Raw genomic sequence first — 24,868 nt, 5'->3', positions numbered from 1 at the left:
ATCTGAAACAAGACAACTTATATAGAATTTCATTACTTTTTGTAAAACACAATTTGCTTGTACTATTAAAGTCATAAGATCTGACAATGGGCCTGAATTTCTCATGTCATCCTACTATGCATCCCTAGGCATTTTGCATTAGAAAAGTTGTGTTGAGACACCTCAACAGAATTCCCTTGTAGAAAGAAAACACAGGCACCTTTTGAAAGTCACTAGAGCTCTCCTTTTTCATTCCAAACTCTTAAAACCTTTTTGGTCATTTGCCATGTGCCATGCTACATTCCTCATAAACAGAACTTGCAGCCTTACCATTCACAATAAAACACCCTATATGAGATACTGTTTCACACACCACCATCTTTTGAGAATCTCAAAACCTTTGGTTGTTTAGCCTATGCATCTACCCTTACCAGAAATAGGGATAAGCTTGATCCTAGGGCTGCCAAATGTATTTTCTTAGGCTTCACTTTAGGTATCAAAGGATACTTACTCTTTGACCTTCACACAAGAAATCTGTTTACCTCTAGAAATACTTTATTTTATGAGGATCAATTTCCTTTCACACCATCTATCCAGTCTGCTAATGCCCAGCCTTCCCTCCTTGATGATTCCACTATAACTTTCTTATTTGACATAGATCCCAACCCCTCCCATGATCCTCCTATATCCACTTCCCCAGAATAACATGATTCCCTTAACATCTCTCCCATAGCCAATTCTTCCCCTCCTAATCTAGATCTTCCAACCAGTGATGATCCTCAAGATCCAACCACAACCACCCTTGCTCAGCCAAACCACACTGACAGTTTCAATACCTCTCAGGATTTGCATACTCTTGAAACTGATATTAGACATTCCACTAGGATTAAATCTACTCCTGCATACCTTAAAGACTTCATATGCCATGTTTCAAAATCATCTCCCATTATGACATTTCCAATTACATTTCATACAATCACATTTCATCTGCACATCATGCATATATTGCTGCCATCACCACTACATCTGATCCTGTGACATTCAAAGAAGCCACTTCTCATCCTAATTGGATTCAAGCCATGGATAATGAGCTCAAGGCACTCACTTTGAACAAAACATGGATTTTAGCCACACTTCCTCAAGGTAAGAAACCCATAGGATGTAAATAGGTCTATAAAACAAAATACAATTCTGATGGTAGTTTAGAAAGGCACAAGGACAGACTTGTGGCCCAAGGTTTCAAACAAATTGAAGGTATTGACTTCTTTAACACCTTTTCCCTTGTTGCAAAATTAACGACAGTAAGAATCATTCTTGCCCTAGCTACTTCCTTTAATTTTTACTTGTTTCAATTGGATGTTCACAATGCTTTTTTGCATGGTGACTTAGATGAAGAAGTTTACATGACTTTACCTAAAGGCATGCAATCTTCTACTTCAAATCAGGTTTGCAAAATTCTCAAATCACTTTATGGTCTAAAACAGTCCAGCAGGCAGTGGTTTGAGAAACTGTCATAAGTTCTTCTTACAAATGACTTCAGACAATGCTCTTGTGATCACTCACTATTTGTACATAATTCTGCACAATCATTTACTCTTATTCTGGATTATATTGATGACTTGCTCATTGCAGGTAATAATCTTCACATAATCAACCAAACGAAACACTTGTTGCACCAGCATTTCAAGCTAAAAGACCTAGGATCATTGAAGTACTTCCTGGGCCTGAAAATTGCAAGGAACAGCAAAGGAATCAACATCAACCAGAGGAAATATACTCTAGACTTGCTTTCCACAATAGGACTGCTTGCTTGCAAACCGTCTAAGACACCCATGGCTCGTGACACAAGACTGGCTGCAGATAAAGGCACACCTATGACTGAAGTAACAAAATTCAGGAAACTTATTGGTCAATTAATCTACCTTTTCAGCACACGACCAGACATTGCATATGTTGTCCAACAGTTAAGCCAACATATTGAATCTCCTACTAACATCCATTATGAAGCTGCTTTACGTGTCCTACGGTATCTCAAGGTTGCACCTGCTCAAGGCTTGTTCTTCCCCAACAACCATCCCTTACAAATCAAAGCTTTTTCAGATTCTGACTGGGCCACCTGCCCTGATACACGCAGATCCATCACTGGCTACTGCATTTTTCAATGGATTCACAATCTTCTCAAAGACATCAACATTCCCTTCCACACACCTGCCACTCTGTACTGTGATAACGCATCAGCCAGACATATTGCCACCAATTCATCCTTCCATGAGAGAACAAAGCACATAGACCTCGACTGGCATCTAGTTCGAGAAAAGCTACAACAACGACTGTTTCTTCTTCTACCTGTCACCTCTAACCAACAACTTGCCGACGTTTTTACAAAATTGTTGGATACAACACCATTTATGGACAATGTTACTAAGTTAGGACTTCATTCCATTTATTCCTAGCTTATGGGGGGCTGTTATGACCGTTATATTTCAATTGGGCTTATTATCTCTATTGGGCTTGTTATATTTAGGTTACACATCATTTGGGTCTGAGCTTGTTTGGGTCCAATATATATATGTGGCCTACTTGTACAGTGATCACTTATGAAATCAAATTAAATCTTTTCCGCCATTTTCTTTTCTTCTTCTTCTTCTTCTTCAATAATGCATTGCATCTGCATTGTGTAATAGTCTACAAACAAAGAATTTTGCATTGCTTGATCTTGAGAATGATGATTAGGTAGAGATTGAATCATCCTTTGTTTTATCCTAGAATCTTGTATTTCTTGAGCCTTTGAAAATTGCATGGGTTCGCATTGTGGAGTAACAACCACATTGGTAGATATTGTCACCTTTTTGTTGTTTTCACTTTTGATTTGACATTTCATTCCATACTTATGCTCATATATTTTGCATAAAACCCAATCATCCAAAAAAAAATTGAATTTGCATGAGAATCTAGTTATTGTTTAAAAATATACAAATAATACTGTTTAAAAAATGAGGACATGAATTTATTTTATGAGTCAAAATGAAAATAGCAAACAGAAATTGGTGAATTTATTCTCCAAAACAAAAACTCAATGATTTTTTATATAAATAATCATGAAATAAAGACTCAAATAAATGAAAAAAGTACGGACATATATAAAATCATTAAAAAAATTATAAGTATATAATGGACTTTTTATTTTATTTTTTAATAGACAATGGAATTAAAGGGATATAAGAGATACTCCGCCCATCAAAACAAAGCGGAATGCCTCTACAGCTCAAAACACGAGAGCGGTAGAGTATTCCAGAAATGAAAATTACAAGGTGTTACCCTCTTATAAAAAGCACCCATCCATCTCCAAGAGTTTGAAATAATCTCCGTCATGCATTCGGTAAAACTAAAAGATTCATCTTTGAAGATTATCCCGTTGCGTTTGATCCATAAAGACCAAACCGTTGCAAGCCAAATAACCGCCCTGGCATGTCTCTTGTTCAAACTCTTAATCTTTGCACAATTATGAAAGTAATCCACAAATTCATCAATTTTCAACTCCTTACTAAGGCCCACCCACACCCAAACTCTATTCCAAATACTTACGGTAACTTCGCAAGAGGAAAACAAGTGCAAAAGAGATTCCTCTTCCTTTTGACAAAGCACACATAGAGAGTCATTACCCTCCATCATAATTCTTCTTCTCACTAATTGATATTTGGTGGCAATCCTATTGAGAATGAACCTCCAACCAAAAAACAAAATATTCGAAGGAGCCTTAATCATCCATAGATGTTTAATTGCCATCAACACATTGGAATCAAGGGGCGGACCTGAAAGTTTGTCTTTGAAGGGGTAATAGCACGATTTAACCGAGAAAATACTATCCGAAGAAACACTCCAAAAGAAGTTGTCCTCGAAATTCTTTTGCAGAGAATGCAGCAGCGGAGCGGCTGCCAGCTCCTGGCGCAGCTGAGCAAGCTGTTGTCCCTCCTCCGGCCGGCTGTTGTTATCAAACAGTAAGTCCGTTTCCCAATTCCAGTTTCCACCTTCGAAAAAACCAACATTATTAACAGTCGCAAGATGATCTTGAGCCATACAAAATAACTCTGGAAAAGCTTCCATCATTGTTTGCAATCCCGTCCATTTCGCGTACCAAAAAGGAATATAGGCTCAGTCTCCTACCTTATAAATAATTGCACTTGAAAAATGGTTAGAGTTAAGATTTTCAGAATTATCCGATAAAAGAATATCCCTCCACCAAATGGAATTCGTCTTTCCCGCAACCGAAACATCTCCAATCAACACTTTCAACTTAATATTGTCGTATCTCGCCTTTAGGATGTCTTGCCAAACCGCCTCCCTTTCCGTGAGAATTCTCTATTTCCACTTACTTAGTAATGCCGCATTCATGATTTCCACGTTTTTTACCCCCCATCTGCTGTCGTCTTTCGATTTGCACACCGTATCCCACGAAACCCAATGAATAGATTTCCTAAGATCCCCTCCACTCCAAAGAAACTTGCTTTGAATTGATTGAATCTCTTTCAACACTTTCTTATGAGCCTTGTAATAGGATAGCGTATAAATCGGAATTGAACTAAGGACGGAATTAATCATCACCACTCTACCCGCCATACTAAGATGCAATCCCCTTCAAACGGCCAATCTTTTCCTTATCATCAAAATCAAATCTTTCCACAAAGAAATCCTTCTAGGGTTCCCTCCCACCTTAACACCAAGAAATTTAAAAGGCAAAGTACCCACATTACAAGATAGAAAGGAAGAGGCGGCTTCCATAAACCAATTACCTACATTAAGCCCGTATACATTACTTTTATGAAAGTTTATCCGAGAACCGGACATCAATTCAAATCCTCTTAACACGGTTTTTAAACTCCACAAATTTGCGGTGTCTCTCTTGGCTATAATAATCGTATCGTCCGTAAATTGAAGCATATCCACCTCCTTATCACCATTAATCTTAAAGCCCCGAAAATCTCCTCTTTCTCTAGATTTCCTCATTAAAGCTGTGAGAGCCTCCCTAGCTAAAACAAAAATAAAAGGGGACAAATGATCGCCTTGACGAAGCCCTTTCTCAACTTTGAAATCCTTAGTTGTGCTACCATTGATAAGAACGGACATAGTGTTTGTGAAGATACATCCCTCCATCCATCTCATCCAACGGTCACCAAAACCCATTCTTATTTAAAACATAATGTAAGAAATTCCAACTAATCCTATCGTACGCCTTCTCGAAATCCACCTTCAACACCACATAACTTCTATTGTTCCTCTTAGCTAAATCAAGCACCCCATTCACCACAAGCACTCCATCTGATATATTTCTACCCGGTATAAAAGTTGTTTGATTAGAGGAGACTAATTTACCCACTACACTTCTCAATCTAGCTACTAACAACTTAGCGAGGATCTTGTACAAACTTCCTACCAAACAAATAGGACGGTATTCACTCAAAGCTTGAGGGTGTTTAACTTTGGGAATAAGAGTAATAAATGATGTCGTACAAGCTTTTGTAAGTTTAGCCTTATCATAGAAATCCATCACAAAATCAAAAACGTCACCTTTTAGCACCTCCCAATTCAATTTGAAGAACTCCAAAGAAAAACCATCCGGTCCGGGGCTTTTGTTACCATCACAAGACCAAACGGCTTCTTTAATCTCTTCTTCCGTAAACTTTCTCTTCAACCACAAAACATCACCTTCACACAAACTTTCAAAAGCTAACCCTTCCGGTACCAGTCTCATGCTATCTTTTTCCTTGAAATAATTTTGAAAAAAACATCTCACTTCTTCTTTGATATTTTCAACTCCTTCCACTCTACCGTTCTTTCCTTCCAAAGTCGTGATTGCATTCCGTCTTTGTCTTTCCTTTAAGGTGTTATGAAAAAATCTAGTGTTTCTATCCCTCTCATTCAACCAAATTTAATGGACATTTTAAAAATAAGCCATTTACAAATTTAAAATTTTACCCATTGAAAATAATTATATTTGCAGTTTTTTTGGGTTCTATTCCGGCTATTTTACATTTATCTTTCAAAAGTTAAATATTTATTATTATTTAATAGAATATAGAACTTATTATTTTTTAATTTAATTTAATATGAACTTTAAGAATTTTGCTTTTGTATTAAAATTTCAAATTTATCATTTAAAATTTCTCTCACACTTAAACATTAAAAAAAAATTAAAGCACATTTTTAACCATATGTATATCATATCCACTACAAAAAAAATTTAATACTGACATGAAATTTACTGTCTGATTGGCCTATTAGCCTACTTAAAAGCCTATTTCATTTGAACATTTGTAAATAAGTCATTCAACTCAAGTTTATATAGACTAACAAATTAAAATATATGTGAGATTAAATGTTTGTTTGCATTGACTTATTTGAGTTTATCTAGTAGCATAAATTTTGTAATACTATTTGTTTGAGAGAACTTATGGAAGCAACTTATGGCATTGTTCATAAGATTTTTTTTCATCTTATTTTCATAATTTCTTCAAGATAACTAAGATTTATTTTTTTATTTTAATATAAAGTACAAAATACAATATAATATTAATAAAATTATTCATATTTATTTAACTAGGTCGGCCTTATAGGTTTAAAAGACTTTTATATGGCATGTGGCATAGTCTTTTTAGCTAAATAGGCTTATAAAAAAGCCTAAGCCTTTTCTATTTACATAAAAAGTCTGGCCTGGCCTAGGCCTATGTAGGCAGGGCCATAGGCTCCTGTTAGTCTATCTGACCTATTCCCACCCTTAGTTGCGACGTGATTTTCATGTCACTACCTAGTGACATGTAAATCACGTCATTAATTATTTTATTTTTTTAATTCTAAAACTAGTTAGTATTAATTTTTTTAATTCTGAAACTAAATTATATAAATTAAATTAATAAACTAAATATATTAAAATATATAAATTAATAAACTAAAAATATATAAATTACTAAACTGAAATTATAAATCAAATATTACTAAATATAATGTAATTATAAATTAATTAATATCTTACAAAAATTCAAAATCAAAAGTAACAACAAAATAAAAATAAAATTAAATCAACGATCAGTCAGGGTCGAGAAAGTTATCATCATTTTCGTTCTCTTGATCCGTCGGCGCATAACTACCCACGTTTTGGTTTCCACCAAACGATTGCATAAATTGCCGCATTTCCGCCTTCATATCAAATTGCCTCTTCACCATGACCTTCATTTGCCGCTGATACTTGCTCTGCATTGCCTCCATTTGGGCCTTCAAAGCCACCTCATGTTCCGCCGCCTCGCGTCTCGTCTCATTTACCGCAAATTGTCTTACGGTTTCTTGTTGTTCCGATGTCAAATTTAATGGACATGAACCCCCTTCCCCGTCAATAACTCTTTGATATAGAGTTCTGTCATCATTTCTCAAGGTGCCTGCCAAATTTCCACCCAAAAAAACACCTGTTAGACCCCTTTCCGCCAATGACTTCACTCCAAATATAAAGTTCACATCTGAATGAAGCGGCTCACCCGGTCTCAAAGTATACTGAGGATTAATGTTCAGAAATCGTACAAGCAATGTCTGATAATCGTCCTACACATACAATAAAAAAATTAAGTTAAATATAATTTAAATTAAATTAAATTTACTTAAATAATATATGAAAAATAGTCACGTGGTTTTCACGCTGCAACTAAAGTTGTCACATGATTTTCATGCTACAACATCTCACATGCCACGTGAAAATGATGCCACAAAAGTTGCCAATAAATTTATATATATATATATATATATATATATATATATATATATATATATATATATATATATATATATATATATATATATATATATATATATATATATGAACAACAAAAATTAAATTAAATAATTTACCAAAGCTTTTTGTGTAAGATCGTCAACAAAATCTTCCATTTTCTTTATCTGAGTCTTTAGAAAGAGTTGATCCATTATGAACTCTTGCATAATCCAATTAGTCTTCCAATTCACTAACTCTTTAGCCTTTCCTTGTTTACCATTGTAAAACACTAATGTTCTTTTGAATCCAATTTCAATATAATTATCCATCACTGCATTTTCTTTTCCAGTAGCTTTCTAAAAACCATGGTTTTCAACCGCTCGATCAGGACATTGTCCATTTTCATATTTATGGCTTCTTGGCGTAAAAAAAATACATTTTAACCTCCCTTTAAATTTATTAGTATTTTCTACATAAAACATATCAACACACTATTAACAAAAGAATTTAAAAAATTAAATAAATAATAAAAATAAATGAATGTTTTTGATGTATAGTAAACTAGCAAGATACCTGTGCGTCCACACGAGTAAATTTATTTGATACTATATAGATTTTATTTAAATATACATGTAAATTCGAAATTAGTTATTTAATTATAAAATAATAATAATAATAATAATAATAATAATAATAATAATAATAATAATAATATAAATTTAATTTTGACATTTGAAAATAAAAATTTTGTGTCTCAAATCAAGACAATTGTTAATTAAAATAAAATATGCATTTTGCTGATAGTGTTATGTGAAAAAAAATAAAAATTTTGATATTTGAAAATAAAATTTTATATCTCTAATAAAGATAATAAATAAAAATAATTGTTAATTAAAATAAAATAGATATTTTGTTTATAGTGGCCTATGAGAAAAATAAAAAATTTGACATTTTAAAATAAGAATTCTATGTCTCAAACAAAGACAATAAAATCGACATTTTACCAATGTTAAAATTTTTTAAATAAAAGATATTATTGATAGTTTGCAAGCATATTCTTTTAATGAATACATAACTAATAAGATACCTAATTCTTGAGGAGGAAATTTGTAAACATCAATATCATAAATGTGTGGTGGAATTGGTTGAACACCTTTTAATTTTTGTTTCAAATAATAATCAATCAGCTCAATATTATTAGGTCTGAATTTGTAATATGGTGGTAATGTAATAAGATTCATAGCCTCCATCTCATAATTTGAAGTAAAATTATCATTGGAAAGTTAAAATTGCATGTTGCCAACAAAAGGTGGTGAATGAAAAACAAATGAGTAAAGTGAGATAATTATTGACAAGTAATTGTATTTATAGTTGATGTGAGAAGGTTCGATATTTCCGTATATTCTCATTTTTCAAACTACTATATCTTTTATTATTTAAAATTTGAATACTTTAATTTTTGAAATTTATAGTAACAATATTTGGAGAATAATTAGCCAACAAGTTAATCACAAGTGTCATTTGAATTACAAAACTATATAAATAGTTTTGCTTTCATAAATTTATAATTAAAAACAATTAAAAAATGTTTGTTTTCTTTTTGCAAGATGCTATATAAAATAGTTTTCTTTCATAAATTTATAAATTTATGATTAAAAATAATTTAAAAAATACTTAAAAAGAATTAAAAAAATGCTAACGTGTTTTCTTTTTGCAAGAAGCTATATAAAATAGTTTTGCTTTCATAAATTTATAATTAAAAACAATTTTAAAAAATGCTAACGTGTTTTATTTTTGCAAGAAACTATTTTCAAATTTTAGTCGATCAATTATTTTATAAAAAGAATTTTATAATTTTTTCTTAACAAAGATTTAGTTATGCCACGTGTAATCCCCTTATCTCTTGGCAAGTAAATTTTAGAAAATATTATTAAATTGTTTAGAGAAGATATTAATCAATTTTTTAAAAATAGATAATAACCTATTGAGAAAAATAAAACATATAAAAAATACTGACAGAATTATTTCTATATAATTTATCAATATTTTTGAGAAAAGATTAACTACTCTACCTATTACTATCATTATTAATGCAAATTAAATTTAGGTCTACTTGATATATCAATACTTTCGGTTAATATTATATAAATATCCGTGCTACTTGCACAGTTGTTGTAGACATATTATTGTATTGTTAGGTTCAATACTTTTAAAACATAAAAAAAAATTGTTAATTAATATAATTAAAATAAATAGTAAAAGGATATGTTTTTTACTAAACAGATAATCGTTTTTAACATAATTAAATAGAATAATTAGGATTATCGAGTTGTAGTTTCGAATACACGTACCATATTGTAAAAATTAATGACTTTTTTATATTAATGAATGACAAATATTTGTAACTTATTTCAGGTAGCAATAGCATGTGTTAAGTGTTTTTTTTATGGATAAATATTTATCTCACTTTTATATATTAATCATTGACAAATTTTTGTCCCTCGAATATGTAATAAATATTTGTCAAGACAGTCAAGTAATTCTTTTATATTTATGGTGACAAATATTTATTATATTTTTATTTGAATCAATGATTAGTAATGGTCTCATATGTTTTTTTAGAACTATGGGTTACAAATATTTGTTAAATATCTGTTTTTATGTTACTTAATGATAAATATTTATTTGATAATTAATTTTGAAGGATCAATGATATTTTCGTAAATTGATCTTGTAATATTTAAATTGATTAATGAGTGTCTTGAATAAAATAGAAAAGTACTCAAATCCCATATTTTACTTATTACTAAAACCAATTTCAATTAAAAAATAATTTTACATGTAAGAAAACAAAAGAACTATCATAAAAAAAATTACAAAATATTTGTAATGGTCAAAATAAAATAATAAAAATTTATAATAACTAAAATCGAAAGTGATATATAACTAAGGGCATATTTAACCATTTTATAATACATTGATAGTTAAAAATGTAGAACAATGTACGGAATACATCAAAAATAAATTAGACGCCACAAATTTAAAGATAATTGTTTCATTTGAGAACTCGGATTATTCGTGCACATCCTTGATGCGATGTTGTGAGTTACTTTGGTGTGATTGTGCATCATGGATCTGAAAGGTTAATACTCCAACGGTCAAGTCAGATTGTGAGTAAAAGTAAATAAAGGGAATATTGATTGAATATATTTGTTTTTCACATGTGGCAGGGTCGTCTTTAAGGGCGTGCAAAGCGAGCTACCGCACAGGGCCTCAAATTTTCTAGAATTAAATTATAGCTAAATAGGGCCTCATAAATTATCTGATGGATTAAATCATGAGTACATAGGGCCTCTATTAGTTTCTTATGGTTAAACGGTGACAAATCTACACAGGGCCTCCTAAAACTTGAGACGGCCTTGGGTATTTATATAGTGGATGAATCTTAAATCTATTTCGTATTAAGCCTGTGGCCGGCCCATAACACTTTCCTCCAAGACATGTTATGGCGTGGTGCATGGGAAACCTTTCAAGAAGTTAAGTTATGTACGTCTGATCGTGATCCAATACTGAGAAGCAGAAAAGATCTAGAGATAGCTTCAATAAATATCAATTTCATCATTGAGATGTTTCACAACTATCCTCACACGTGGCCCTGTGTAGAAAGGTTAGTGTATAGCATTTTTCCCTAGAGTGTCCAGGTGCACTTAAGTGCCGTTATATTTTTAAGGTGTCATCTAGACCATTGATTTTTCACCTTCCATTTGCTTTCATTTTGCAGCATTAACTTGCTTCATTCGTTCCATTGTATAAAGGTTGTTTTGACCTTTCAAATAATTTTTCATTCCCTCTCATGACCATTGTGATACTTTATCATCGAGAATGTCATTATAGATATTTTCACATAGAATCACAAAGAAACAAATGTTCATTATTTTCTTATCATCCCCACTCCTAAGGAGATCAGTAGTACATATGTCCACACATATGATTAGAAGAATCATTGAACGCAAGGAGGTTCTAGCCTTCGCACGATCTCGCATCTCAGTTTCTTAAGCCAAGTTTAGTGAAAATCCTGAAGTAAGAATGATATGTAGGAAAATATCAACTACTTGGTCTCTTTATTTTGACTTTTTGATTTTTTTTTTTTAAATTATGTAACACTGACATAAGAATGATATGTGACGGGACAAAACCTATACCGTCCGCACTGTCCCACTTAAGTAATATTTGCACCAAATTTATCATATCTGCACATTGTTTTATATATTTTGCTCACTTCCAAATTTATGACCGTTGAAGTTGAAGTAGGCATGACAACGGGACAAGTGCAAATGAGTTTAAGCATTACCAACTGCCATCCCGTCTTCCTATACCAACTTCACCTCCGCCCTTACCCTTACTTAGGAACAACAATTGACTATCCACTTTCACCTTCAATAAAGAACGAGTTTCCCTGCCTCGCCTCACACTCACTTATAAAAACTGTATTTTTTTAAAACATATATCTTTTTATAGCAACAAAAATCAATAATTAAACTAAATATTTAAGTAAGTATCACATGCATATTGAAGCACAATAATTAAATTAAATATTTAATTAAGTATCGGCAGGAGATGCTTCCTCAAGAGATCTAACAGCCACACAAAAAGAGTTGTACAAGTTTAGAATAAATACATATCTTTCCAAGATTAGAAACATTATCTCAAGATCCAAACTTGTCGTACCATATTTTATTGAACTTGAATTTGGAGAAGATAGTTTAGTTTTAGAAACAACATAACTATGATCCTAAACATTAGGTGAAATGGAGGAAGATTTATTAAAGTTGAATTTGAAATTTGAACTTAGAGAAAATTGTTTAATTTTAGAAACAACATGACAATGACGTCACTCGATCATTGTTATGTCAATGTCGCATCATAAATTGAGAGAATCTCTTATCCCTCCCCTTAGAGGTTCTTAAGTACCGTGTGCACTTCCAAAAATATTCCTTACTTCCGGAGATATAAATTAGGAAACACCTTTTTTTTTTCCGAAGGTGCATCTACAGAATGTTGAATTATGTTGAAGTTTTCCCAATTTAAAATACTTCCGTAGATACACCTTTGAAAAAAATATCTCCAAAATCAATGGGCGTAAATGAAATTGCGCTAGGTGCCTAAGAGTATCAAAAGGTGGATTAAGATATTACCTAAATTGAAGTGTAAACTAATTTGAAGGTAGCCTAAAAAACTCAAGAAATGTTGAATCAAAAAGCTGACTTTTTTTAAGTTAAAATATTATTGTATACACAAATATAACTTTACCCTACAAAAGGGCACATGGTTTAGAAGGGGAAAGGTATATAAGGGTTGTTTTGTATTTTGTATAGTAATTTGTTTTCTAAAGTTTATATAGGGATTTATATTCAGAGAAGTATTATCACAGCACAACCAAGTAACACCAAAACAACTTTTTTATGATTTGAACTTGTTACATAAATGTTGGTACAAAGGATGAATGACACCTAAAGAATGGGACAAGTTTTTTATCTTAGCCTATTAATGATCATAACTTTGAATGAGACATGAACTTTCTCTATAACATTGTGAATCTTATGCTGCATAGCATCAACTTCACTCTTTAAATTAGACTCCTCAGTTTATACTTTAGCAACTTCCTCAATAAGTAAAAAACTGATACAAAAAATTGGTTTCATCATTTGTTGTATGAAGAAGCAGGTTTGGTTTAGTAGTCCAAATCATCCATATCTGCCACCCTTTGAGGAGGTTTATTTTTGTCACTCATATTTTCCACAATAGATGCCTCGGTTGTCGTCAGTAACATCGATACACTGCAATAGAGAAAAGAAAAAAAGAAACTAGTTTCACATATCGCTATGTATGAAATATAAGCAGGGAAAAAATTACAATGTGATGATTTTACCTGGCAGCATCTACCAAAGCTGTTCTAACAACTTTAACAGGATCGATAATTCCGGCCTTCACCATATCAACATAAGCTCCTGTTTTCGCAGAATAAGAACCATAGTTAAATAACCTTCATTTTAGTTTTTAATACAGAATCATTTTGTAGATATCATAAACAATACAGCATTAAAACCATCATTGTTACTAACCTTTAGCAGCATCAAAGCCCAAATTGGGATTATCTTGTTCTAACAATTTGCTATAAATTAAAGAACCGTCAAAACCAGCATTTGCAGCTATTGTAAATGTAGGTGCCTGTGGCAAATAATAAGCATTGTTGGAAAATATGGAAAATTTCTAGGTAAAGAAGTGAAAAAAAGAGTGTGAAGCAAACAGCACAAACCTTGAGTGCATACTGAATAATCTGTACTCCTCTTCTCTCATCCTCATTTTTAGTTTGAAGATTCTCCAAGACTTTGCTAGCATATAAGAGAGCAACCCCGCCACCTGGATAAAACGATTACATACTGACTTTTAAAAGATGAACAAGTAATCAGCCTATGTGAAGAAGAATATGAAATGGGTGATTCAGGCAAAATCAAGATGACATGGTGAATTTGACAAAATCACAGTGGCTATGATTTTGATGAAGCTCCAAAGTGTAATTTAGTCAAAATCACGGTGGCTCGCCGTGATTCTGGCAAGCTCGCCATGATTTTAAACATGCGCAAAATTGAGTTACCTGGGACAATGCCCTCCTCCACAGCTGCTCTAGTGGCATTTAAAGCATCAGTTACCCTATCTTTCCGTTCCCCAACTTCTGCTTCACTAGCCCCACCAACCTATAGATGTTTAAATCCATCTTCCATGTGAGTAAATATTACAACGTAAACATCACAAACTATTTGTTTTTAAGGATGAATGACAAACTTTGAAAACAGCAACACCGCCGGAGAGCTTTGATAGCCGTTCTTGTGCCTTTTCTTTATCAAATGTTGCAGAACTCATCTCCATTGCTTCCCTTAGCTACAAAAGAATATTTGATCGTTAAATATTATAAAGTATACAAATTATACTTGTTTAACTCTTTTGTCAACAGCCCACTATCAAAGTTCTAACTTAAGAACCGGTAATATTTTGTTAAAATCAAAGTTCTGTGATAAATCCATACATAGAAATAAAATCATTCAACTTAATGCCAATTTTTTCAAGAACAAAAGAAAGTAGGAGAAAAGATACCTGCACACATCTATCTTCAATAAACTTCTTATCCCCACCACCATGTAGAACAATAGTGTCATCAATGGTGACAGTAATCTGTTGCACATTGAATTAGATGTTTCCGTAAAACATTGTAACATAATAGAGGAAACAAAGAACAGTTATAGTGGTTCAAGCCACGTGCCTTTTTTGCAGTGCCAAGCATTTCAGGTCGGACTTTGTTGAGAGCTATGCCGCGCTCTTCTGTGATAACCTGTTTTAAAATTCATTGCAATCATTTTCAGCATAATAAGCAGTGATTCCAAATACAAGCATAGAAGGAGCCCAAGCTCCAAACACAACAACTGATTTAATAAAATGTAGGTAGAGAATCACCTCTCCTCCAGTAAGAATTGCCAGATCATCTAGAGCTGCTTTTCTATTATCTCCAAAACCAGGAGCTTTTATAGCACAAACCTAAAATACAAGAAACTTGAAATGAGGTGGAATACAAAATCAAGTTCCAAGTAACACAAACTATATGTACATAGATTGTTGAACAGCAACAAAGAAAACCAAGTTACATATACAATAATCTGAAATCAGGGTGACAACAAAACCAGCAATCAAGTTTGTTGAACCACGAGGTAGCAGAAAATATAACCAAGATGAACCAACCTTAAGCCCAGCACGATGCTTGTTGAGTATGAGCATAGCCAATGCATCACTATCAACATCTTCCGCGACAACTAGAAGTGGTCTTTTATTCTGATTAAAATAAAATAGAAAAGTAAATAATGAGAATATTCATATTGTAAATGAAAATTAGCACAATGAGTCAAGATTAGCTTATCTACCGTTACTGACAGCTCCAATACTTTCAACAGTGAATTCATGTCTGAAATTTTCTTGTCATGGATGAGGATAAAAGGATTCTCCAATTCCTAACAAAATTGAAATCACCTTTATTAACATTACAAATAAAAATTAACCCCTCACGAAAATAAGCAAGTCGAATGAAGCCTTTTATTTATATGTGATGTATGTCATATATAACTGAATAAACTAGGCTAATACATTAGCAGATTGATTCTACGACTTAACATGAAGCCATAATCAAATTCTTATCCAAGTAAATCAATCATACAATAATATACATACTGGTTCATTTTTAGAGAATGTTTGTAATCTATGTTATGGACAAAAGAATACGTCCAAGAATAAGTCCACGCTTACACATTTCTGGGTCTTCTGGTCAGTAATAAAATAAGGAGATATGTAGCCTCTAGTTAACTTCATTCCTTCCACCACTTCCAACTCATTTTCCAAAGTGTTGCCATCCTGAAAACTTTAAAATCTTAGACAGCCCGGATTGAAACTTTGTAAAAAAATAAGTTAAGTAAAATATATAAAATTTACTTACAGCAACAGTAATGACTCCTTCCTTCCCAACTTTCTCCATTGCCCTTGCAATCAATTCTCCAATATCACGCTCCCCATTTGCAGATATTGTACCAACCTACTCGTCAAACAAAATGAATGAATAGCTAATAGCGAACAATTTAAAACAGTACAACAAATGACATATATTAGGAAGACAATAAGCAGTACAACCTGATTTTTCTCCAAATAGAATAAGATTAGATATGTATCAGGCACGGCAAAATTATTCAATGCCTATAGATCTAAACTTGACTATAGGAAGCAACTAAATGAGCATTATATTGTAAATCAATTATATTGACTATAGTAACAGTAATGTTTTCTTGAGAACTCCTTGCACCTGGGTTATCTCTTCTGGCGTGCTTATCCTTACTGCTCTGCTTTTTAAATCAGTAATTACAGCATCAACTGCTTTATTTATTCCATTACGCAGGTCCATGACATTTACACCGGCAGCAATTGATTTGCAACCTTCTATGAGTATTGCCTGAGTCAAAACAGTTGCACAAGTTGTACCTGGAATCAGAGAAGAAACATTGGCTTGTAAGATCTGAAAGGATTAAAATCTTCTTGTAGAATTGATGCTATAGTAACAATATCAATGAAAATCAAATTCTCAATAAAGAGTTGTAGAATAATTTTGAGGTAAATCAAGTTGAAAGGAAAGTAATCACCGTCTCCTGCAGCAGTGTTCGTAGCCTTGGCCACTTGTTTGATGAGTTCGGCACCAACATTTTTGGCTTTGTCTTTAAAACTGATACTTTTGGCTACAGTGACACCATCCTTTGTGACCCTAGGACCCCTGTGGCTTTTCTCAATTATCACATTTCGACCCTAGCTCAACCAAATCAAAACAATAGAAAATAAAGTTACGATTTACCACTTCACAATGTAAATTCCTCCTGTCAATGTTTCTAATCCAAATCATATTTTGACTCTTACAAACAAAAACGAACAATTTTAAACACAAACAATACTAACATCCATCGACAAACTCATATCATAGGGTGCAACTTACAATAAATATGTGCAAGAAATAGCTTCAAAAAAAAAAAATGAATTCAACAATAAATCAATAGATAAGAAGTAGTTGTACTAAGGGTTTAGTTCGATGAACTTATTAGAGTTAATCTACTTGTGCAACTTATGACATGCTTATTTCCACAAACTCTCCATGATAGCCAATGAAAACAACTTATAGCTTATACTGAGACAGTTTGATTTTAATTTATCTTTTATCATCAAATAGCTTATATATAAGCACTAACATGATAAGTGTTTATGTTATAAGAGATTACTTAAGCTTTCTATTCAAACAAGGCCTAAATAAGCAGAAAATATGGTCAATGTTTCTAATCCAAATCATATTTTGACTCTTACAAACAAAACCGAACAATTTTAAACACAAACAATACTAACATCCGTCGACAAACCCATAGGGTGCAACTTACAATAATCATGTGTAAGAAACAGTTTCAAAAAAAAAAAAAATTGAATTCAACAACTAACCATAAGATAAGTAGTAGTTGTACTAGTAAGGGTCTATTTGGATTAACTTATTAGAGTTTATCTACTTGTGCAACTGTTTAGGAGAGCTTAAGAAAACAACTTATGACATGCTTATTTCCACAAACTCTCCATGATAGCTAACGAAAACAACTTATAGCTTATATGAAATTATTCTTTTATAATCAAATAGCTTATACATAAGCACTTACATAAGCTTTCTATCCAAACAAGGCCTAAATAAGCAGAGCATATAAAGGCACTACAGTGATGAACATACAAAATAAAGAATGAGTAATAAAAGTGTAACAGAAAACAAGACAGTAGCAATACCTTAGGTCCCATGGTAACTTTAACAGCCTCAGCAACCTCAGAAACACCTTGAAGTATAGCAGCACGAGCCCCAACTCCAAAGTTTATATCTTTCGTCACATAATTTCTTCTTAACAACACCCCACTATACACCTGCCCCAAAATCATTCATTTTCATTTCAAAATTGCACCATTAAAGCAAAAAAAAATGAAATTGAAATGAACAAGTATACACCCAAAATGCCAATTCAATAAAAATTCACACTTTACAAATCAAAACTAACAAATAAACAAGCATAGAAAAAGTTATAGTCTTACGAGATTCTTATTTTTTGGGGTTGAAGAAGTAATGGAGGAAGCTAATTTAGAAGCAAATCGATACATTGCAGTTGCAGGAACAGTGAATTGTGAATGTTGGAAGAAGTGGTGCAGTGAGATCAGAGAATTGAAGAAGAAGCAAATAGGGCTTTAGAGTTAGAGAAAGGGTTTAAGCTTTTTTTTTTCTTTTTTGTTTTCTGGAAAGTTCTTTCTTTGTTCTGTTTGGGCCATAATCTGTAAACTTCAAAAGGGCCTGTCCAAATTCAGAGAAATCTTTCTGCCACCCATCATTTTATACATGACACCCTTTATATTTTAATAATATTCATGTTGTCCTCCTGGAAATTTAAGTCAAAAATTAGGACAAAATATTTGGTATTAATCAAAAATCAGATTCATAGCAAAAAAATTGGATAGTGTATATGAAATATTTGATGCATCGGATATTTTAAAATGCCTGGAATATTTGTTTAGTATCAGAGTTTTAGCAAAATCTAAAAGCTATCAGATATTTAGTCAATTTGTGAAAATTAAATAACTATAAAAGAGTGGAGAATCATACGAATAAGATTTTGCCGACACTTTTATACGATTGTAATTGCATTGGCCGCATTATATGGTACAAAATGAATTCAAAATTGCATAAATAAAGGTCATGTGTTATTGTTAAAAATAACATCTTATAATGTATGTTCCTTAGTTTTTGTCTAAGGAAGAAGTGTACTCAATGGAGCGAAAACTACCGTAGAATTTTGGCTTCTGAATGACGATGCATGTTTCGCCGTCTTGATATCCAAGTTGAATGATTTGTTGCCCGACATTAATAATAGAAAGGTAGGTAGATCGAGTTTCGTGAAGACTGAAATGATATTGATGAAAGGGGAAATACAACCTTATTGAGTTGAATACCAATGAAGATTTGAAAGTTATGTTAAGTTCATATCACCGTAGGCTAACAAAGGGACCGGTCGAGTTTGATGCAACAATTTCTAGATCTATTGATGACATTATCAAAATGTTAAAACATCCATAATTATCTGGTAGTGTTTAGGTTTTCTTATTCATTATTGGTTTCTTAAGTTATATAATCGTCTATCTAAGTTATGTAATCGTCTGTCAAATGTTAAGTTATGCTTATCATGCATTAATGAAGTGACAAAATGCTATCTAATAAATAATGTTGTGCAAATGTATAAGTAAAAACTACACATACTATACAAATAATACATAAAATTAATAATAATGTCTAAATATGCCCCACCCCCCCCCCCCCCCCGGGCTATGTGTGCTGGTTGCGATGCCAAATTATGAACCTCGCCATATGAGTTCACCAAAGAAATGATACTATCTCACATTTTTTTACTGTGGTATATGCTCACAGCCAACTAGGAAACATAAGGAATCTCTAGGAAGATCTCTAAATTGTTGGGGGAACAATAACTGGGCCTTGGATGGTTATTGGTGACTTCAACAATGTGATGAAAATTAGTGATAGAGTTGGTGGCAATGGTGTTAAGATGGATGAATATATGGATATGGAGAAGTTGATGGAGGGCATTGAGTTACATGAGCATGATACTAATGAGTGGTTTCTAGCTTTCCCTCTGTGTGAGATTGAGATCCTTAATCCTCATATTTCTGACCATTCACTCTTGAGAGTAAAGCTGGATAGTAGTAGACAAACTAAGAGGCCTAGACCTAAATTCAAATGTGTCAAGCTTAAGATAACCAACATTTTCTTTACAAATGATCTTTTAATGTTTACCAGAGGTAATGAGATTTTTGTACAACTTATGATGAAAGTATTCAATCAATTCTGAGTCCACTGATTTGAAGGTTAACCCTGCTAAATGCAAGGTATTTTTGTGGGACTAATTTACAGGATTAGCATATAATCCTGGCTGCCACGTGTTTTGTTGAAGGTCATTTGCCTTTTAGGTACTTAGGTGTTCCACTATCTAGCAGAAAGATATCACTATCAACCAATGTCAGCCTTTGATTGATAAAATGGTGACCAAGACTCGACACTAGATAACCAAGCTGCTTAGATATGTAGGAAGGCAACAATTAGTGAAAAGTATCTTGCCGGCTATGTCTGGTTTTTGGATGCAGGTGTTTCTTATTCCTGAGAAGATCATTAGGCAAATTGAGGCAATTTGGAGGAATTTTATGTGGAGTGGCAAAGACTCGGACAATAGGAAAGCTCATGTTACTTGGGACAAACTATGTGAACTAAAAAACTTTGAGGGTCTAAACATCACTTCTCTCAATGACTAGAACAATGCAACTATGTTAAATTTCCTTTGGAATTTATATGCTAGAGCATATAAGCTTTGGATTAGATTGCTTGATACTTATTATATGAAAGGGAAAAATATCCTACAGTGGCAAAGCAATACAACTAGCTCTTGGATGCTGACAAAAATTATGAAGTGTAGAGAGTTAGTGATAAATAACTAATATTGGGATGAGAGTGTGCAACAAGGTAAATTTCATATTTAATCTATGTACAAGGAGCTTAGAGGAGAAAGAGTTCAAGTTAACTAAAATTGTTCTTTAATAATCATGTTAGACCTCGAGCTAGATTCACTATTTGAATAGCTATGCTTAGCAGGCTCCCCATTAAAGATAGATTGCTGAAATTCGGAGTGGTGACTGATGGCATTTATAATTTATGTCAACAATATGAATCCTTGAATCATTTATTTATATTTTGAATGGAAGTACACTAAGAATATTTGGATTACTATGCTGAAGTGGAATATGAATACAAAACAGAGGCTTCCAGCTGCGATAGAGAGAATTTATGGTTGATACATGAAACTAGATAAAAAAGGTTGGCATAGAGAATTATTCGAGATGACTACTGCATAAACTATTTACTACCTCTAGCAAGCGCGAAATGAATTAATTTTTGCTCAAAAGGCTATGAATCCCAACCTAATTCACAACATCAAGACAATTGTGCTCATGAGAAGCAGTCTCCACTTGAATTTAAAAGATCGTATGAACAAGGATACACTTTATATATACTAGGTTGCTAGTTAGTTGTTGTGTTTGAACTTTGTTTGGCTTTGTCTAAATCCTTTGGATCGACTTTATTTTAGTATTTTTTTGAAATAAATATTATTTTCACTACAAAAAAAAATTTAAAAAAAAAACTCATAAGTTAAAAACTACCAATACAAGCCCAAAAACTATTTTAGATATCTTTTGAAAAAAAATGATAAGCTAATATGAGAAAAAACTATAAGGTAAAATTTTAACAACACTTATCTCACATGACTTGCTAATATGAGAAAAAACTATAAGGTAAAATTTTAACAACACTTATCACACATAACTTTTTTATTAAAATAAATTGAAAAATTAAAAACTCTTTTTTCTTTTTAGTCTTACCAAGTAGACACTTATTCATCATAATATATGGAATTTATGTTGCACGTTGGAGATTGGTTCAATCATCAATGAATCTGGTAGCTGTTCCTCTTTAGATTGGGAAGTTAAACACGTGATTTTCTTGACACTAACATGTTTGCAGCACATGTACCAACAAATATTAGTCACAACATATGCAATGAATTTTCCTATGGTTACAAAGTTCTGTTATCCAAACCCCACCAATGGACCAGCCAGCTCCAGCACCAACGGGCCCCTTAGACGGTGCATCATCTTCTTCCTCGTAGAGTTAAATTTTTTTGAGAAAAATATTTATTATCTATTAAATTTTTTTAATTTAAAATATTAATCTATGTAGTTATTTGCAAGATATATTTAATTTTAAAAAAATACAATAAATTTTAAATTATGTCGTTCTCTTTATTATTAGGGTCTTGCTAAGCAGTGCCCTTGATGGGCAATGGTTAAGCATTAAAAAAAAAATTATAGAAAATTTAATATTTTAATTTTTCAAGGCATTAAATACGTAGATTATCGAGATAAATTTATTATTTTAAGGTCTTAACCATTGTCTTGAGGATACTGGTTAACATTTTTATTATTATTATTATTATTATTATTATTATTATTATTATTATTATTATTTTAGATATTTTATTAAAAATTCATAGTATGAGAAGTTAATATTTAGTATGAGTTTTGAGTGATGGATAAATCGTGAAAGGATGAAGTACCAATGAGACCAATGTTCCATAATCATAAGAGAGAGGAACACCACTTCTACCCAAAATCTTAAGACATTAGATATATGAATCTTCTCTCTTATCAATTCAACATTTCACTTATTCATAGGCGATGTGGAACTCAACCACTCACAGTTGCATCCAACGATCTCCTTCGCAATTGTGAGTCTCCCACTTCTTATAATGGATTAGGGATGACAAACAAGCATGCAAGTCGAAAAAGTATCTTAGGATTATCACAAAGGATCTATATCGAAAATGTACTTAAAAGGTTTGACATGCCGGAATGTAAGCTAGGGATACTCCATTTGCTAAGGGAGCCAAATTTAGTTTTAGTTAGTGCCAAAAAGGAAACTCATAAATTCAAGAAATGCAAAAGATTGCTTACGCGTCAGCTGTAAGGAGGCTGATGTATGTCCAAGTCTGTATGTATTTGAATATTACATTCATATTTGGGGTGTTAGGCAAATATTTGAGCAATCCAGTTGATCATTGGAAAACAACCAAAAATATTATGAGGTATTTAAAGAGAACAAAAGATTATATGCTATAAACATATAAGAGGTCGGACCAGTTGGAGATCACTGAATACTCTTACTCAGATTTGACTGGATGCCAAGATAGAAAAAAATCCACTTCAGGCTATATCTACATGTTGGCTGGTGGTGCATTTTCTTTCTGCAGTACCAAGCAAACCCTTATAGCTTTATCCACCATAGCAGCGAAATTTATAGCATGCTTTGGGGCATGAAACGATGGGATTTGGTCGAGGAACCTTGTCACTGGGCTAAGAATTGTGGAAGGAATTGAAAACTACTTAAGTTATATTGTGACAATAAATTAGTCGTCCTATACTCCAACAATAATAGGAGCTCGACCAAGTCAAAAAATATTGACATCAAGTTCTTAGTTGTTAAGTAAAGAGTACAAAGTGAACATATTTCTTGAGAACACTTAGGGACAAACTCCAAGATAATAGATCCTCTTACAAATGGTCTTCCATCCAAGGTCTTTCATGAGCACACTGCTTATATGGGTGTTTTACAGTTTGAAGAATCTTTAGTTTAGTGGGAGTTAGTGATTTATGAATTTTATGTTTTATGTTTTATGTTTGTTATTAGGTATGCATACTCAGGTTTTGAATATTTTGGTTTATTAAGTTTGACATTCATCTATTTATACTTTGTACAATAAGGTTATTGAATTATATCACTAAAGTAAAGTAGGACTAGTTGAAAATCGACATGTACAAACCAACTTTATGTGATTTCATGCTACACATTTCATGATGAATCTACGTCATTTAGTCATGTCATTATTAGTAATCACTGATGGTTTTCGTTATGATCAATATAACGAAAATTATTTTGGTTCTTGATAAGTGGTATTTGCATCATTTTTATTAGTAATTTTACTTTGGTATTTCATTGCTTTTATCTGTTTTCCTTTTGTTTTACCATGTTTTATGCTTTGGCATTGCATTTCCTTTGTTTCATGGTCATAACATAGTTTCAAGCGAAGGATGGACGAAAAATAGACAAAACGCGGGAAAATGCAAAGAAACAAAATTCTTCATACAAAAACCAGGGGTTTGTTACGGCCACATGTAATTCCTATTATGAATTGTAACAGACATGGTCCTTCAACCCTCCAAAAGAGGCGCTCAAGCCAAAATCCATAGGCCTGTTAAGGGAACCCGTAATGGCTATTACGAACCGTGACAGGAGGTGCACTTTCTCCAGATTTGTTTCCTTTTCTGGCCCGGTTCTATCTATTTTGAAATTTTTGATAGTTTTGATCTGATTGTAATTGAAATTGAACTAATGAGATATTTTCTATGTTAAGAGTTTGATATAAAAACTCATAGATAGTCTTGAGTTTTTATCTAGTTTTATTTCATTTTCAACTCACATACTTTAGTTTTCCAAGTTTTGTACTCAAGTCTCCATTGAAGCAGTTGGATAAATTTATATTGAAGCTTTTCTTTTATTTAGGTTTTGTCTATCACTTTATTTTATTATTATTGTTAATTATGTTTTCATTCGTAAGAATTACTTTGATTGAATTTCCCATCACCAAGAATGAGTAGTTCCTTAGGGACTAAGGGTCATGAACCCTATTGGATGATTATCTGTATAGATTAACTTAAGTCGGTTGCAAGAATTCTACTTATTTATTTTAAAGTCCGAGTCTTTAATTTAAATCTCGCTACGGAAGTAGGAATATTCTTAGGCGTTTTCCTTGATCTGAAAGGATAAGTGCGAACGCCGGAAAGTAGTTTTTAAACAATCAAGTTTGAAGT

At 32.5% G+C, this 24,868-nt stretch overlaps 4 protein-coding genes across 4 annotated transcripts; 1 reads left to right on the top strand and 3 right to left on the bottom strand.

The window, feature by feature from the left end:
* Positions 1-899: 899 nt before the first annotated feature.
* LOC131623298 (uncharacterized mitochondrial protein AtMg00810-like) lies at positions 900-2,432 on the top strand. Its single transcript, XM_058894296.1, has 2 exons — positions 900-1,122; positions 1,612-2,432. Exons 1-2 carry the CDS (start codon positions 900-902, stop codon positions 2,430-2,432), a joined length of 1,044 nt encoding a protein of 347 aa, XP_058750279.1.
* Positions 2,433-3,237: 805 nt separating this feature from the next.
* LOC131623296 (uncharacterized) lies at positions 3,238-4,086 on the bottom strand. Its single transcript, XM_058894295.1, has one exon. It carries the CDS (start codon positions 4,084-4,086, stop codon positions 3,238-3,240), a length of 849 nt encoding a protein of 282 aa, XP_058750278.1.
* Positions 4,087-4,614: 528 nt separating this feature from the next.
* Positions 4,615-5,103, bottom strand: LOC131623295 (uncharacterized mitochondrial protein AtMg01250-like). Its single transcript, XM_058894294.1, has one exon. The coding sequence runs from the start codon at positions 5,101-5,103 to the stop codon at positions 4,615-4,617; it is 489 nt and encodes a 162-aa protein (XP_058750277.1).
* An 8,070-nt stretch (positions 5,104-13,173) lies between these two features.
* LOC131623257 (chaperonin CPN60-like 2, mitochondrial) lies at positions 13,174-18,609 on the bottom strand. Its single transcript, XM_058894253.1, has 17 exons — positions 18,425-18,609; positions 18,128-18,259; positions 16,963-17,122; positions 16,629-16,804; positions 16,269-16,364; positions 16,082-16,186; positions 15,703-15,789; positions 15,524-15,613; positions 15,242-15,322; positions 15,051-15,119; positions 14,885-14,962; positions 14,576-14,671; positions 14,388-14,487; positions 14,049-14,152; positions 13,855-13,960; positions 13,662-13,740; positions 13,174-13,569 (listed from the first exon to the last, which is right to left on the bottom strand). Exons 1-17 carry the CDS (start codon positions 18,488-18,490, stop codon positions 13,464-13,466), a joined length of 1,731 nt encoding a protein of 576 aa, XP_058750236.1. The 5' UTR covers positions 18,491-18,609; the 3' UTR covers positions 13,174-13,463.
* Positions 18,610-24,868: the final 6,259 nt, after the last annotated feature.

Source organism: Vicia villosa, unplaced genomic scaffold (genome assembly GCF_029867415.1).
Source record: "Vicia villosa cultivar HV-30 ecotype Madison, WI unplaced genomic scaffold, Vvil1.0 ctg.000060F_1_1, whole genome shotgun sequence".
NCBI lineage: Eukaryota > Viridiplantae > Streptophyta > Magnoliopsida > Fabales > Fabaceae > Vicia > Vicia villosa.
Note: the sequence above shows the minus strand (reverse complement) of the source record. Positions and strands in the feature narration are given on the sequence as shown.

What these genes read in the sequence shown, in the direction of transcription:
- LOC131623298 (XM_058894296.1), top strand. Translation starts at nt 900, where the DNA reads ATGCCATGTTTCAAAATCATCTCCCATTATGACATTTCCAATTACATT. An exon ending in TTTAGCCACACTTCCTCAAG is followed by an intron (nt 1,123 to 1,611) that starts GTAAGAAACCCA and finishes TGCTCATTGCAG; the next exon opens with GTAATAATCTTCACATAATC.
- LOC131623296 (XM_058894295.1), bottom strand. Translation starts at nt 4,086, where the DNA reads ATGATGGAAGCTTTTCCAGAGTTATTTTGTATGGCTCAAGATCATCTT.
- LOC131623295 (XM_058894294.1), bottom strand. Translation starts at nt 5,103, where the DNA reads ATGTCCGTTCTTATCAATGGTAGCACAACTAAGGATTTCAAAGTTGAG.
- LOC131623257 (XM_058894253.1), bottom strand. Translation starts at nt 18,490, where the DNA reads ATGTATCGATTTGCTTCTAAATTAGCTTCCTCCATTACTTCTTCAACC. An exon ending in AAGTTACCATGGGACCTAAG is followed by an intron (nt 17,123 to 18,127) that starts GTATTGCTACTG and finishes TGGTTGAGCTAG; the next exon opens with GGTCGAAATGTGATAATTGA. An exon ending in AGCATCGTGCTGGGCTTAAG is followed by an intron (nt 15,323 to 15,523) that starts GTTGGTTCATCT and finishes CTTGTATTTTAG; the next exon opens with GTTTGTGCTATAAAAGCTCC.